We start from the raw sequence: 14259 nt of genomic DNA, 5'->3' as shown, positions 1-14259 counted from the left end.
TGAAAGTACTACATAAAAGCAGTCCAGATAGAAAGTGGACACGAAACTTAAACACAAAATCTAGGAAAAAGTCACAACATCATCTGTGTACAAACAAAAAATGTGGATACACACCAGCCCCCCCCCCCCCCCCCCTCCATCTGTCTCTCTCTCTCTGCTGTGCTGACCTGCACATCTGTCTCTGTCTCGTTACGCGCCCGCTTCTCCTGATCGATTTTAGTATTTCTTTTAATCAATTACGCCACCTCTCCCCCATCTGCTGCCATATTAGTGTCTCCCTCATCAACCCCCAGTTAAAGTTAACGGCACAAGCAGCCCATTGCAGGCTTTTATTACGATGATCTCCTGTCATAAAGATAACAGGGAAGTCCGGCTGAGCCAGCCAGACGAAGCCCCTGATGTCAGAGTGTGGGCTATGCATCTTTTAGCTGCTCATTTTATCTCTTTGGTCTCATTTACACTGCAGATACAATACGGAGTGTATCTGCATATCGTATCTGGGTCGTACAGGCTTCAATCACACCCTTGCATTTACTCTAACTATATCTAATGATGTGATGTTGTTTTGTCCTCTTTGTGAGGCAATAATTAAAAATGATAGAAGTGAGGATATGATTTTAGCCTGAGGGATAAGAAACCTTCCTAACTGATCGACCAACATCTTGACTTTGAATGAAAACTTTTAGTGTTCCATGACTATGTAAATTGTAAATTTTATGAATAAATGTCAGGAGGGAACACTGAATCCTGTAAGTTTAGAGTTTGTTTTGACGTGACAAACATGTTTAAAGGGTTTCTACAGCGATTTAGCACTGTGCTTTTATCAAGTGTCAGGAGAGTCAGGAGAGACAGCTTCCCACAGGGACGAAGACTCTTTGACAAGGTAGAGTCTCCTGCAGGGAATGTTAGGGCATGAAGATGATGATGGCTCCTTGTCAGGCTTTTCACAATGCTAATCACAGCAGCACAAGCAATAATAATAATAATAATAATAATACTTATACTTCTAGTTTTTAATCCACTTGGTCCAGAAAAGCATGTCAGCCAGAGAGGGCCGCTGTACTCCAGCTCATCCTCGCTTCCTTACACCTCTAATAAGTGGCATGATGATGATGATGATGATTATGACGATGACTTAACAAGCAGCGACGGTATTTCTGGTTTTCCCTGCACCGGTGGCTTTGCTGCGTCTCTCTGTTATGGAAACAGATTTTTCATGTGATGGTGACTCCATCACAAAACATTTTAACTTTTGGTGATGATGCTTCCGCCCGCAGTGCTGATATTTACCTGTGGGGAGGACGTTTATACCCACTGTGATGACATTTCTACACACTGCAGTGACATTTCTGTCAAGTGGGACAGATTTTTTATTTTTTCATTAGCATGCACTGAAACAGCAATGATTGCAGTTTCACCCTGCTGACTGTCATATTTACATTGCTGTGGGTACTAACGTGACTTGTTAATGTGCATTATTATGTACACACTTGAATTATATTCATATCCTTGTTTCAGGACATTATCTGTCACTAGCTGAGAACTCATCTATTCAAACCCTTTATCTATTTGTCTATGTATGTGTCTGTGTATGGTGTATATGAAGCCTACGGGGATGTTTCTATCTGTGTGTTTCTTTACTGTGAAGATATTTCTACAATACTGTGGCATGAACAATGTACACACCGTGGGAACAAATCTCCCTTTTGGGACAAAAACTAAATGCACAGTACAGCTCAGTACATCTCAGGCCACCATAGCCCATATCTACTTTCTCTAAATGCTCTGTTATCGCACCCCCTCACTTTAAAAATATGCTTCTTTTGTCACAGGATTAATGAAAGTTAGTGGTTACCAATCACAGAGCTGCAGACCAGTACCAGGCCATAGAACATTTCCTATGAGGCACTGGGGAAAAATATGATTTCAAAAAAATGAAATATGAAACAGAAACAGTGTGTTATAATATCTTAAACACTGTTTGAGCTCTCCACACACCATCATCCAGTCCACAAGTACGTTTTCAAAATAAAAACATCTTTTGGGGTTTTTTTTTTGCATGTGATCTGGTTAGCTATAAACTGAAGCATGTCCCCCTGTTGTACCAGAGAGGTGTCTAAAACATAAATGTTTCTTTCTCTCTTATTCCTACTCTCCATCTGTTATTATTTACTGTCCCTGCTTCTGTTTTTCTCTCATCTCTCCTTCACTTTTTTTGTCGGTCTCACTATATTTTCGATTCACTCTCTTGCTGAATATCTGTCTCTCTCCTACTCTGTCTCTCGTAATCTCTCGATCTCCCTCACCCTGTGTCTCTGTCTCTCTTTTTCTCTCAGTCTGTCGTCCTCTCTTCCCCTCTTCCTGCATCCCTCTCTCTTGCTTGTGTTTCTCATCCGCTGGCAGTATATCCAGGGATTCTGCTCTTTAGTGTTCTTGACAGTTACTCTCCTCCAGGACAAAACAGAGAATAAGAACAGAAAAAAAACCCACTCCTGACGTACCTAAAAAAATTTCCCCGGCACGCAATGAAAGTAGAAAAATGGGAAAGGAGGAATGTCTCCAGGCTCCTTGACACCATCCTCACTCCTTCTTTTGCCCAATCCCTCCCCACTTCACCCTGACCCACCCAGCCCTCCTTCCCATGTCTCTCAAAAACGCTCAGATGTGGGCTTCAAACACACCAGGGAAGAGGCATATACAGTCTACTGTGTGCTGAGGGGTTTGAGCTGTGTGTGTGAGGGAAGGAGGGGTACGAGGTGGAAAGGTTAGCTCGCGGCTACACAGCAGGGCTGGCGGTCAGGTGGTTGACCCCTGAGATTAACCCATTCGACCTCTTTTATCTGCTGGTCTGAGGAGTCCATCTGTTCCCCTTTTTGTATTTTTTATGCACGATGGTGGAGGATGCTGTTCCAGTCAGGCATGCATCCTCGTGTGGATCCATGGGCCTTAGATGCAGTCAAACCAAGGTTAACATCGTCATATCTAATCCAGCCTGTGGTGTGCACACATTAAAAAGGGGGACATGGAGCGGAGAGGTTGCTCCAAAAGCCCATCCGCAGCCAGCGTAGATACTGTAAAGCGTGGGGGCGATTTTAATAATGTATCTTGTCAATGCTTAAAATACACAGGAAGATAAATAATTTCACAGATTAGCGCTTGTCTTGGGAGTGAGGAGAATGGGGCGTTTAGCATAGCCGAAGAGCCCACAGGCACACTGACACACAGAGAGACACCGGAGAGGGAGACAGGGATGGAGGGAGGAGGCTGGTATAAATGTGGCCAGAAGGAGGCGCTGTCATCTGCTGAGGTTGAGAGGGAAATCTTTTCTTTTGATTGTGCTGTCTCAACCAGCGACACCCACTGTAATAGTAACACAGAAGCATTCTTCTTCGTAATAGTGTATCATAACATCTCTTCTCTGATCTCCTCTCATTTTATTTTGATGTAGATGCTGTTTCTTGTTAATGCGAACTCATCTCTCCTTTCATGTTTGCTTGTTGCCTTGATAAATTCAGGATATTCTGCATTTCCACAGCACCGATTCAGCCCATACTCATGTCACACTCAACAATCTGTTGCTCTTCCTTTTTTCTCTCAGAGCAAAATTTGTTTTTGCTCACTAATTATTTCCAGTTCTTCAATTCTACTTTGCCTTTTTTTTTTTTTTTTTTTTTCACGGATGTTTCACATTAAAAGCCTACCAGCAGCTCAAAGGGCATAATCTCTCCCGTTCCTCTGAGGCTTTTAATGTGATGCTCTCTAACTTTGAGAATGCACACACAACTCCTCTGTGGTGCACCGGGCTTTAAGATGTTTGGTGAATAAAGCATGGTGTACTTGAGATAGGCTGTGAGGCTTTTACTCTGAAACAATTGCAGGAGCTGAGTTTCAATGGCAGGAGTTAGAAAAAATGGCAAAGTAGAGGAGATTAGTGAGTGAATACAGTATTTCTGTCAAAAACAGACACTGAGAAAAGCAGCGTGGTGAGTATTATATAAGTCTTTTGTTGCACTGATACAGTTAGTGCTGCGGAACAGGTAGTAACACCGCCAGAGTTATTTTACTGGCCGTCTTTGGGGATATTATTTATCCATGCTGGCCACTGCCCAGCTATCATTTGAGACTCTGCCATTATTTGAAGATCAGCTTAATTTGAGAATTTAAGGTATTTATTATTTACTGCTTTTGAGTCACATCAGTGACTCTCCAGGAGAAAATAGCCCATCTTCTTCTTGGCTGCAAGACAAATGTCCATGTCACCCATAGTTTATCTCACTGATGGTCTTTCTCACCTTGCACAGGAATGCTTCCAGTTCATCCTGCCGGCATTGCCGCACGCAATCGACCTTCTGCGGGACGCGGTGGTGAAGGTAAAGGAGGCGGCAGACGAGCTGGAGGACTTGCCGTCACCACCGCCACCCCTCTCACCGCCGCCCAACAGTTCGCCACGCCGCCAGACGGAGGACAAGGGCGTGCAGTGCGAGGAGGAGGACGAGGAGAAGAAGGACAGCGGCGTGGCATCCACCGAGGACAGCTCCTCCTCCCACATCACCGCCGCATCCATCGCCGCCAAGGTATCAGGACGGAGGAGAGGAGAGAGTCCACGGATCTGTCTCCATCCATTTCAAGCTGTCATCTTTACACGTCCACACATCATTCACACAGTACAAGCATGTTTTAAAGGTGCTGCATGTGGTATTTTAACATCAATGAGTCATTGCTGAAATAATTACGAATATTATTGAAATGAACTACCAGGATACTGAGAGTGTCAGAGAGGAAAAAAATCTGTTCTTTTCTCAGCACTGAGACATTGAGGAAACAAGCAAAATTAACATTGCTGTTTCTGGGAATGTGTTATTTTTTTAGGATTTATACAATTTGTCCTTCTTTTATAAAATGGGACAATCTGACATATGCATTTTATTTCAGCTGTGTGCAGTTGGAAGATAGGAAGATGGGAAGACAGGTCGCCCAGTGAGATTAGTTTAATTTAGTTTTGGGACCTGCCCAAAAGGAAATTGGAGTAGGCTTATAATGCAAAATAGAAAAAATACACAGATTATGTTGCTCTGTGGATCTATGGCAGATGTTTTTAACGTGGCTGTCAATACATTTAAACACCAGGTAGTGTACTGGTTGATGCACTCCTTGATAAGACTGAGATTAGAGAGAGCATAAATTACAGGATGTACCGTTGTTAGATGTGTGATTAAGGTTTGAAGAATTTCATGGCAGAGATGGTCTCTGCTGAAGGACTGTCTCTTATTATACCAAAGGTTTACAGTTACTTTGATCATGATATAGTGATGTTTAAAAATGCTACAGGTAGCACCTTTAAATGACTGATTCACTGTTTTTCAACCCTCACCTTAATATAAAGTCTCTGCTGTTGCTTTCTGCTGTGCTTAACTACCGTCCAGCTGAGCAATCATTAACACCTTCAGAATCTATGATTAATCTGTTTTTCAAAAACAGGAAGTCACAGTCAAACATTTTTCTTGCTGTGTCTCATTATTGGTGCTAGCTGCTCAACCTGCTCCACATCTGACAGTCAAATGGGACGGTCCATTCTCAGAGAGACCAGACGTATTCAAGTGCTCCACATGAGCTTATTGAGTTTCTTCTTAAAAAGCTGCCAAAGTAGAAACTTCTGTGATATATTAAAGTTACAGTGTGAGTTGTGATATTTTAATTAAACACATGATGGACAGTTGCAGTGTACCAGGTCAATGGCCAATGTGGTAAATCCGTAAATAACCTCAATCTATGAAGCCCCGTCATTAGCAATGTGTGCAGACAGCGCACAGGATCAATGCCTTGGTTGAGTTTATCAAACCAAGATACAGTATTTTCCAACTTTACAAGTTGACCAGAACCACCTTAATGACCCTCAGTATTTATCTGGTGCACAGTGGATTATGGATTTTTCTGACGCCAAACGCTGCATTTCTCGGCAACATTTGGAGGAGCTGTAGACAGGGGACTTGTCTTGTTGGTCCATTATGACGTGTTTATTCCAAAAATGTGGACTTGTGAAACCACCACCCCAGCACCTAAAGCAGGAACTGAGCTTTCTTTCAGATTTTGTTGACTTTATTTCATGCATCTGCCAGAAGCAGATGATTGCTTCCTGTTATTAAAAAATGAGATTCATTATAGTTATTAAAAGTAAATCTTGAGTTTAGAAAAAAACCCAAAACTAAACATATCCTTTTACATATCATCATCGTGTGTGTCTGCTCTGTCCACTCACATGTAACATCATACCCATCATCCCATCCTGCCCCGGTCTGCAGCCTGGAACTGCTTTAAGGCCCTGTTGTCAGGGTAACATCCCACCTCACTGTCCAGTCACAGATGGATGTTGGTAAGACTCAGCACCCCGAAATCTCAACACCTTTATTTGTCTTTCATCTGCATCAGCTCATTCAATTTTAACAACCACATTTCAGAGATGATGAAATATTTGTCCTCAGGCCTGGTTTGTGAGTGTGTGTACTATATACTGTACACAAGTTTGTCGTGTGTGTATATTTTCCCGTGCATATTTGTGTCTCCCTGGATCTTCAATATCACCATGTGCATGTGTGCCTGCATATGGGCATATGGTATGTGTGGTGTTTATATGCACGTGTGTCTGTGTGCGTTTGTGCGTGTGATCTCAGATCCCAGACTCCATTATCTCGCGGGGTGTGCAGGTGTTGCCCAGGGATACAGCCTCTCTCAGCACCACGCCCTCGGAGTCGCCCCGCGCACAGGCCACCTCCCGCCTCTCTACGGCTTCCTGTCCCACGCCCAAAGTGAGTCTGTACACTCACACACATTCACACAAACACAGATTCATCACTGTCACACTTATATCCTTGTGAGGACTTAAAGTTGAACCCTGGCCTCAACTTCCATCATAAACACTTCCTGTAACCTTTCTCCTTAATCAACGCTTCCCAGCCTGGTTGCAAGCTAAATCAGATGCATGGCAACAAGATTTATCCAACAAAAACTGCATAAGAGTGAGGGGCACACTTCCAAACAAAGATGTTACATGTTCAGTTGTCATGGAGATGATTAGTTTAAAAAAAAAATATTGAAAAAATCTTAATGTTCACTTTTTTCTAAGAGTTAGATGAGAGGATTGACACCATTTTCATGTCATGTAGCTAAGCTTAGTCTTAGTATAAGTTTACGTAAACAAGGGCAAACAGGTGACTGACCTACACACACCTCCATCAACACACACACATGCACATACAGTACACACACAGACCTACAAACCCTGCCCGAGTCCATTTCCCCACAGCTCAGCCCTTCAGCTCAAAAGTATCTCTGCAGAGCATTGTTATTGTATCTATACAGTTTGCTATAGCATGTACAAACACGATATAATGCAGAATCACCATAATAATCACAGGATGTTGTGTTTATCCATTTACTTTTTATTTTATTTTTTATTTTCATTTATTTTTACTTTTACTTATTCTACCTGCTGAAATGTGATTTCATTTCTATTTATATTCTTAGTTTTAGATGAGATAATCTAATGTAGAATTTCTAAACAGCGTCCCTACATGCTCACACACACACACACACACACATACACACACACACACACACACACACACACACACACACACACACACACACTAACACACATTACACATGTCACACTCTGTCCTGTTCTCTTTCAGTGTTTCAACTTGGCAGAGTATTTTTTGTGTTTGTTTCAATGTGTTTTATATGTGAAACCCCTGTTGTTGTTGTTGTTGTTGTTGTTGTTGTTTGTGTGTGAGTGTGTGTGTTTTTGTATGTTTATGGAGACAGCAGGTTGTGGGTTTTATGCTTGGATGCATATGCTTACAGTATTATTCCCTAGGGTTTAATTCAACACATTGCAGTGTTTGTAACTATGTACCCTCAGTCTGCTTTGTCTGTCCCCGCTTCAGTGGGATACTTCAACATTTTGTCCACTTGTGTCCCTCCATTTTTCCCTAAAATTGTCTTAATGCTCAGTTTTGTAACCACAATCCACCACATGTTGAGACCACCCAGTTTACTTTGGTGCCATTTGGTTACAATGAGGAGTGTTAACTTGTTTCCTGTTTAACTGAAGTACACAACTCTTGATGCCAAATACGACAAACTGTAATATGAAATGTCCAAGTATCCTTCTGTGTTTTAACTGATCTCTCCTGCAGGTTTTTAAAATGCCGAATGGCGTCATCTCTCTCTCTCTCTCTCTGTCTCCCTTTCCTCTCTCTTTCACCTCATCTGTAAGTGTCACGTCTCCATGTGTCTCCCGGACAGCAGGCAGGTGCCATGGGAATATATGAGGGGGGTTGCCATGGGAACAGAGGGATGGGATGTTACTGGAGGAGGGAGGGCGGGTGCATGGGTGGGTCATGCGACAGAGGAAGCAGCCAGAGCTCTCTCGCTCTCTCTCTCTCTCTCTCTCTCTCTCTCTCTCTCTCTCTCTCTCTCTCCAGTCTCTCCCTCCCCTCAGTTTTTTGACATTTGTAGAGCGGTGAAAGGTCAGTTAACCCTGGCAACACATTTTTAAAAGCCTAGACAGAAATGTAAATATTTAACTATTTACAGTAGCTCAGCCAGATATGAGAATAACGTGGATGTGGAGGACAGAGCCGCAGGAAGTGAGGTGGCACCGTGAGTTTGAATTCTCAGGTTTGAGCCAAAACCGTGGTGAGGCTCAAACCTTGTGAAAATTTCCATACAATAGAGTAAAGTACTCTACAGCTGCGTAACGCAGTATCATTCTGAGACATTACTGTCGTATCTTACTGGCGATCTTGTGCCCCAGTTTGGTGCTAAGCTCTGTTTCTGGACTCCTCAGTTAGTAGATTCTTGTGATTTCGTCTCTGTGGTAACTGCTGCTGGTTTATTTTGTATTGCATTAAATGCACATTGATGATGATGATGGCAAAATATGAAGATTTTTCAATGCAGTACTGCTTTCTTTCAGCTCTCTCCCATTGTTTTCCTATGGTGAGAGCATAGTTATCAAACATTGCAGCAGTGCTACTTTATGGTGTCATATGCAACTTCTCAGTGCGTTCCTGCTACGTCATGTATGTTGTCGCAATGATTGCAGTTCACTCCACTGATGGTGGTTAGAAAGCCTCAGACTGAGCTGAGAAGTTTTTGACCTCAGCTGAGCTACAGAGTGTGAAGCTGTAAATAATTGGACAGTGGGGAGCTTTAATGCTGCTGCTGTTGTCCCAGAGCTGCTGCTGGGTCCATGGATGCAGTGAGATAGACCTCTCCCATCACCCCTCCTCCCTCTTCCCTTCCCTTCCTTTACCCCTACATGCAAATACACACAAACACCTGTCTCTCCACTGAAGCCCTTCTTTGTCAATGACCCACTTTGAGCGTCGCCAGCCTGTCAAGATCACATACCAGCCACATTAGTCAGCGCTTGTGTGTGACGTGCTCGTCTGGACACGTGTGTCTTTGTACATGTGCAGATAACAGACAGTTAATGGCTTTTCTAGGTATAGCTCTTAGCTTGTTTGGATACTGACACAGGCTGTTTCCCAGCGACAAGCTGCCATATGTTCTTTGAAATTCCCACGTTGCAAGCGGCTGCCGACAGTATGTACACAATGTCCCCGGAGCCAGAGCCAGAATGGCTCTCTTCACTGATGCATTTCATGTGCCACTGTGGGCTGTGTTAGTTTGTTAGCTGGGTCTTGTTGGCAGCGCTGCGTGGTGGCTTTGAGAAGAGAAGGTATGGAGTAGGTCTTAATCTTGTCACCGCCAGAGCTGCTGCTGCTGCTGCTGCAGCTCCCAAACAAGCAGGCCCGACGCCACGGCTCACAGAGCAAAATGCAAGCGAGGAAACGCTCTTCTGCCAATCAGAAACATGCATAAATACACACAAGTGGCATTTGTCAAGTCCTGGAATTGGATGTGTGTGTGTGTTTTCAGGTGCATGGCATGTGTGTTCAGCAAAAGTGAAGAAACTATTAAATGTCAGTGTTTGCACCTGTGTCTATGTGTGTATTTTGCACTCATTCAGATGCATTAATGTTGTGTGTGTACATGTCAAAGGAGCTCTGTATGGTTTTGCTGTTAAGCATAACGCTTGTATGCAACACAGAGGAGTGCAGACTCAGAACTCATGTCCAAACCTGTCTGTCTGCAATGACACACACACACACACACACACACACATACTTGTACTTCCATCTTTGTGAGGACACTCATTGACATAATGCATTCCCTAGCCCCTTACCCTAACCTTAACTATCAAAACTGAGTGCCTAACCCTAACCCTGACCCTAACCTTAACCTAAATCTAATTCTAACCATAACTCTAAAACCAAGTCTTAACCCTCAAAATGTGATTTGAAGGTGTCTCAAAAAGTGAGGACCGGCCAAAATGTCCACACTTTCCCAAAATGTCCTCACTCTGTTAGTAAAATACTTTTTTTGTCCTTACTATGTAGCAAGTACAAGTACACACACACACAGTAAATTTGGATGCACAAAATCATCCTCAAGGGAGAAAGTGTCTGTCTTATTCTCATATGCAATGCGCGCACGCACGCACACACACACACACACACACACATTTACAGCCCACAAATGCAAGGAGATACAAAAGGATTACAAACTGAGCAGCTCTACAACCATTCATGTAACCAGATTTTCTTTCTCTGTCACACTGTCTCTTACTTGTGCACACACAAGAAAGCACACACAGACAGACACACATATACACACACACACACACACACACACACACAAGATACAGAGAGGGTAGTTGTACCCTTCCACTCTTGTGAGCATTTAGTACAGTTATGTAATGGTGAGTTTGGATTAATGAAGCATATGGGAGAAGGGGGTTTGACTCAGAGAATGGCTGACGGTGTGTGTCTGTGCGTGTGTGTGTGTATGTGTGTGTGAGTGGGGTTGTGTCTCCTGCTCTTATTCTCACTGGAGCAATATTGGTTAGGATTTCTGTGTGCACTCATTTTGCCTCTGAATTTTATTACTGCGTTGAATGTAGCATGTTTTTCATCAGGTAATGTGTCATGTTTTCACTATAAGAACTATTTTATAAGCTCAAAACATCATTCGTGGTCCTGCATTTTAAATGAATATCCCAGAGTGGAGACTCATTTTATATCTAGTGAATAAAAGGTGCCACTTAAACCTCTAGTGAGCCTCATTTGGAGAAAATGAGTCTATATTCAGTGTCTGAGCCAGCTTTATCCTTAGTGTTGGAGTTCCTGTCTGAAATAGAATTAGTTTAGGTTCAGATTAGACTCCCATCAAAGGGCATCTTTCATATTTCTGTGAGCCTGGATGTTACTCTTTTATTTTTGTCCTTTGTCCTTTGTCTGTTCTTCATAGTAAACTAGTCGTCCTGAAAGTGCTGTCACACTCAAGTTGTTGTAGAAGTGAGTCCACTATGTTAACTACAACTACAACTACAGCAGTTTCCAGGGGACTACTTTCTGTGCTAACTTTTGGTTAAACTTTGTTTAATGTGTTCAAAAAATTATTTATGATAAATTGAAGTTTTTTGGAAAGGACCTGATTTCTACTTTATCCTGAGGCCCTGTTTAGTAGAAGGACCACTTGTCAAAATCAAGTATTAATACCATTTAATAATATATTTTAGTCAATATTATGAGTTAATTGTGCAGATTCTTACTAAACTAAGTTGGGGGGCTCAGATCACATGTAACGCCTGCCAGCAGGATAATCCAGCCACAGACTGGAGTCTGTGTTTCCCAAATCTTTAATAGAGTTGATGAATAAAGTGTTGTTACGATCAATAGTTGAAATGGACAAAAATATGAGAATAACACGCAGGCTGACAAATACTGGCATGTCCCTTTAAATCAAGCTTATTTACTGATTGAAACTATGTAGGACTGACACCGTTGTGCTGGGGGTGTGAAATTGCAACAAACAAATAATTATTTTAGGTTATCAGTATTTCTTTTAGACATAGAAGTTATTCAAAGACATTTGCTCAATTAGTCAGTTAATAATCAGTTAATTTAGACTCTAAATAAACTCATGGATTGAACTTTTAATGTGAGTTCAATCCATGAAAGCCGGTCTTCTGCCCTTTCATCTCTCCCCTCTCTGTCAGAGTTTTCACCTTGATGCATCTGCAAGTGCTCATATTATTTATGCTCTGTGTGTTGTATACTGTTCCAAACATCCCGTCAACTTGACTGATATTGGCATTTATTTTGATGAAAGTATACATTGCTCTCGCTCTCTCATGGTGCCTTTGCACAAACTCTTTCAGGCGCTGGGTGTGCACCTAGAGGACACTGCCTCACTTTGCACTGATCCTATAGCTTTTTTTTTTTTTTTGATTAATGGCTTGATGTATGGCTGTGGAGCCAAGGCTTATGGAAATCGACTCCTCTGAAATGTGGGAACTGAGTCACAGTGCAGCAGTATTCATTCAGCCCACGCCACGTGCATGACCTTCACCGTGGACGTGTTGCCTCTCCGGTCACCGCCACAAGCCAAAGCAAATCCATGTGAATATGCACATGTGTGCGAGCAGTCAGACTCATACACAAATATAAACACATGCGCACCAGGCTTGTGATAGCTGTGCTGCTTTGACCATGAGTTGGGTTTGCTAGTAAAGAACGACATTGTTGCTTTCTAGTTTATTATTGTAGTACATGTAGATATTTTATTATTAATATTTTAGTCTATAAAATGTAATAAATAGAAATAGAAATAATAAAAATTGCCAAACACCCAAACCTCACCCTCCTGGCGCTTTAAGCAGATACAATCCCACTGTTTGTTTTAAAGTTTGCATTGTTGCAATTCAGTATTTGGTTCATCTAGATTCAGACTACCTAGTTAAAAGAAGCAGCACAAGAACAAGTTTGGCTATTGAACAGTCTGACCCCTGCAGGATTTTGACAGCAGTCAAAACAAATGTGACAGTCAGGGTGTGTGAACCAAGCATGAAAAAAAACGTACATGTCATTTGGCCTAGGCCTGATCTGCACACTGATCAGAGAACCATCGCTTCCAAATGAGTAGTGACAGAGGATCATTGACAAGAGTGAAGTGATCAGACAGAAGGAGATGAATGAGATGGCCCGGCTGTAAGCGTAAGCACCGCTCCAATGTCAGATCAGCCGGCCGTGGTGTGACGGATCAATCATCCACTGCCTGTACAGAAGACATGACTCCACACTGTCCATAACTATCAATCTGCAGTAGAAAGTGAGTGTTTGTGTGTTTGTTTGTGTTGTGTGTGTGTGTGTGTGTGTTGTAACCTTCTGTTCCTTTGGTCCCACTTTTGAGCTATGAGGATGAAACAGAGTGTGATCTGCTAATGTCTGCTGGGTGCATGGCTCTGTTAGGCTGCACTGTTAAGGACGTTTGCTGGCGATGTGTGTGTGTGTGTGTCTGTCTGTCTGTCTGTCTGTCTGTCTGTCTATCTATCTATTTTTGGGGGAAATCACATATAGGAACTCCAGTCACACTACTCACCAGTCGTCACCAGACGTCTGCCTTTACCTCCCCCAACCAGCTCCATGATATAGTCCTATATTCTTCCGCGTGAGCAGACCATATAGAGAAGATGACAACCACCGCTTTGCAAGCTGTGACCTTGAAAACCTCTACTGCCACATAAGTCACATTAGAGAAGAGGGGAGCAGATAACAAATGTAAATATGTTCATCGAGTTTTCTGTCAGTTACTCCTGCGCCTACAGCAACTAATCTTTATAGGCAGAAGCAGGGGCTTTGTTGATTTTCTTTGGCCTTTATTTCACCTCTTGGGTTACACACAGGCTACTTCCCTGCCCTCTGATTGGTGGATGTTTGAACATGCAGCGTGAGAGGAAGACTGCAGGCAAGATATAGAGCTGGGATATAATCAAACTCCTCTGCAGCTTATTCATTCAGTTTATATTTTTGTTTCGAGTCAATATTATCATAAACAGATGCTAGAAGTGAAGATCACTCAAAGATGAGGCAGTAAAGACCTTTTTGCAGTAAAAGATACAAATGTAAAGTATAATTCTCTCTTGACAAAAACCAGATGAGATTTTTTTTGTTTTAATGGTCTATTAAAAATACCACAATGAAGCACAGCATAATTAGAAATAGCATTTTTAATTATTAAAGCCCGATAACCAGTTTAATAATGTGCATGTGTTTATTGATTAATGCAGGAAACAGAAATCTGATATTTTCTTTCTTTTTTTCAGACTTGTGAAATCAAACCTACATCCTT

At 42.3% G+C, this 14259-nt stretch overlaps 1 protein-coding gene across 8 annotated transcripts in view; it reads left to right on the top strand.

Moving 5' to 3' along the window:
• gphnb (gephyrin b) overlaps positions 1-14259 on the top strand; it is a 145362-nt gene that overhangs the window by 98291 nt on the left and 32812 nt on the right. For all 8 annotated transcript variants that reach the window (XM_071467721.1, XM_071467723.1, XM_071467722.1 and 5 more), the window contains exons 7-8: positions 4302-4574; positions 6669-6803. In XM_071467721.1, coding sequence (XP_071323822.1) covers positions 4302-4574; positions 6669-6803 — 408 coding nt within the window. The remainder of the gene's footprint in view (positions 1-4301; positions 4575-6668; positions 6804-14259) is intronic.

This window comes from Trachinotus anak, unplaced genomic scaffold (genome assembly GCF_046630095.1).
Source record: "Trachinotus anak isolate AG129_WGS33_773 ecotype Australia unplaced genomic scaffold, CSIRO_AGI_Tana_v1 ptg000031l, whole genome shotgun sequence".
Lineage (NCBI taxonomy): Eukaryota > Metazoa > Chordata > Actinopteri > Carangiformes > Carangidae > Trachinotus > Trachinotus anak.
This window is presented reverse-complemented; position numbering and strand designations above follow the sequence as displayed.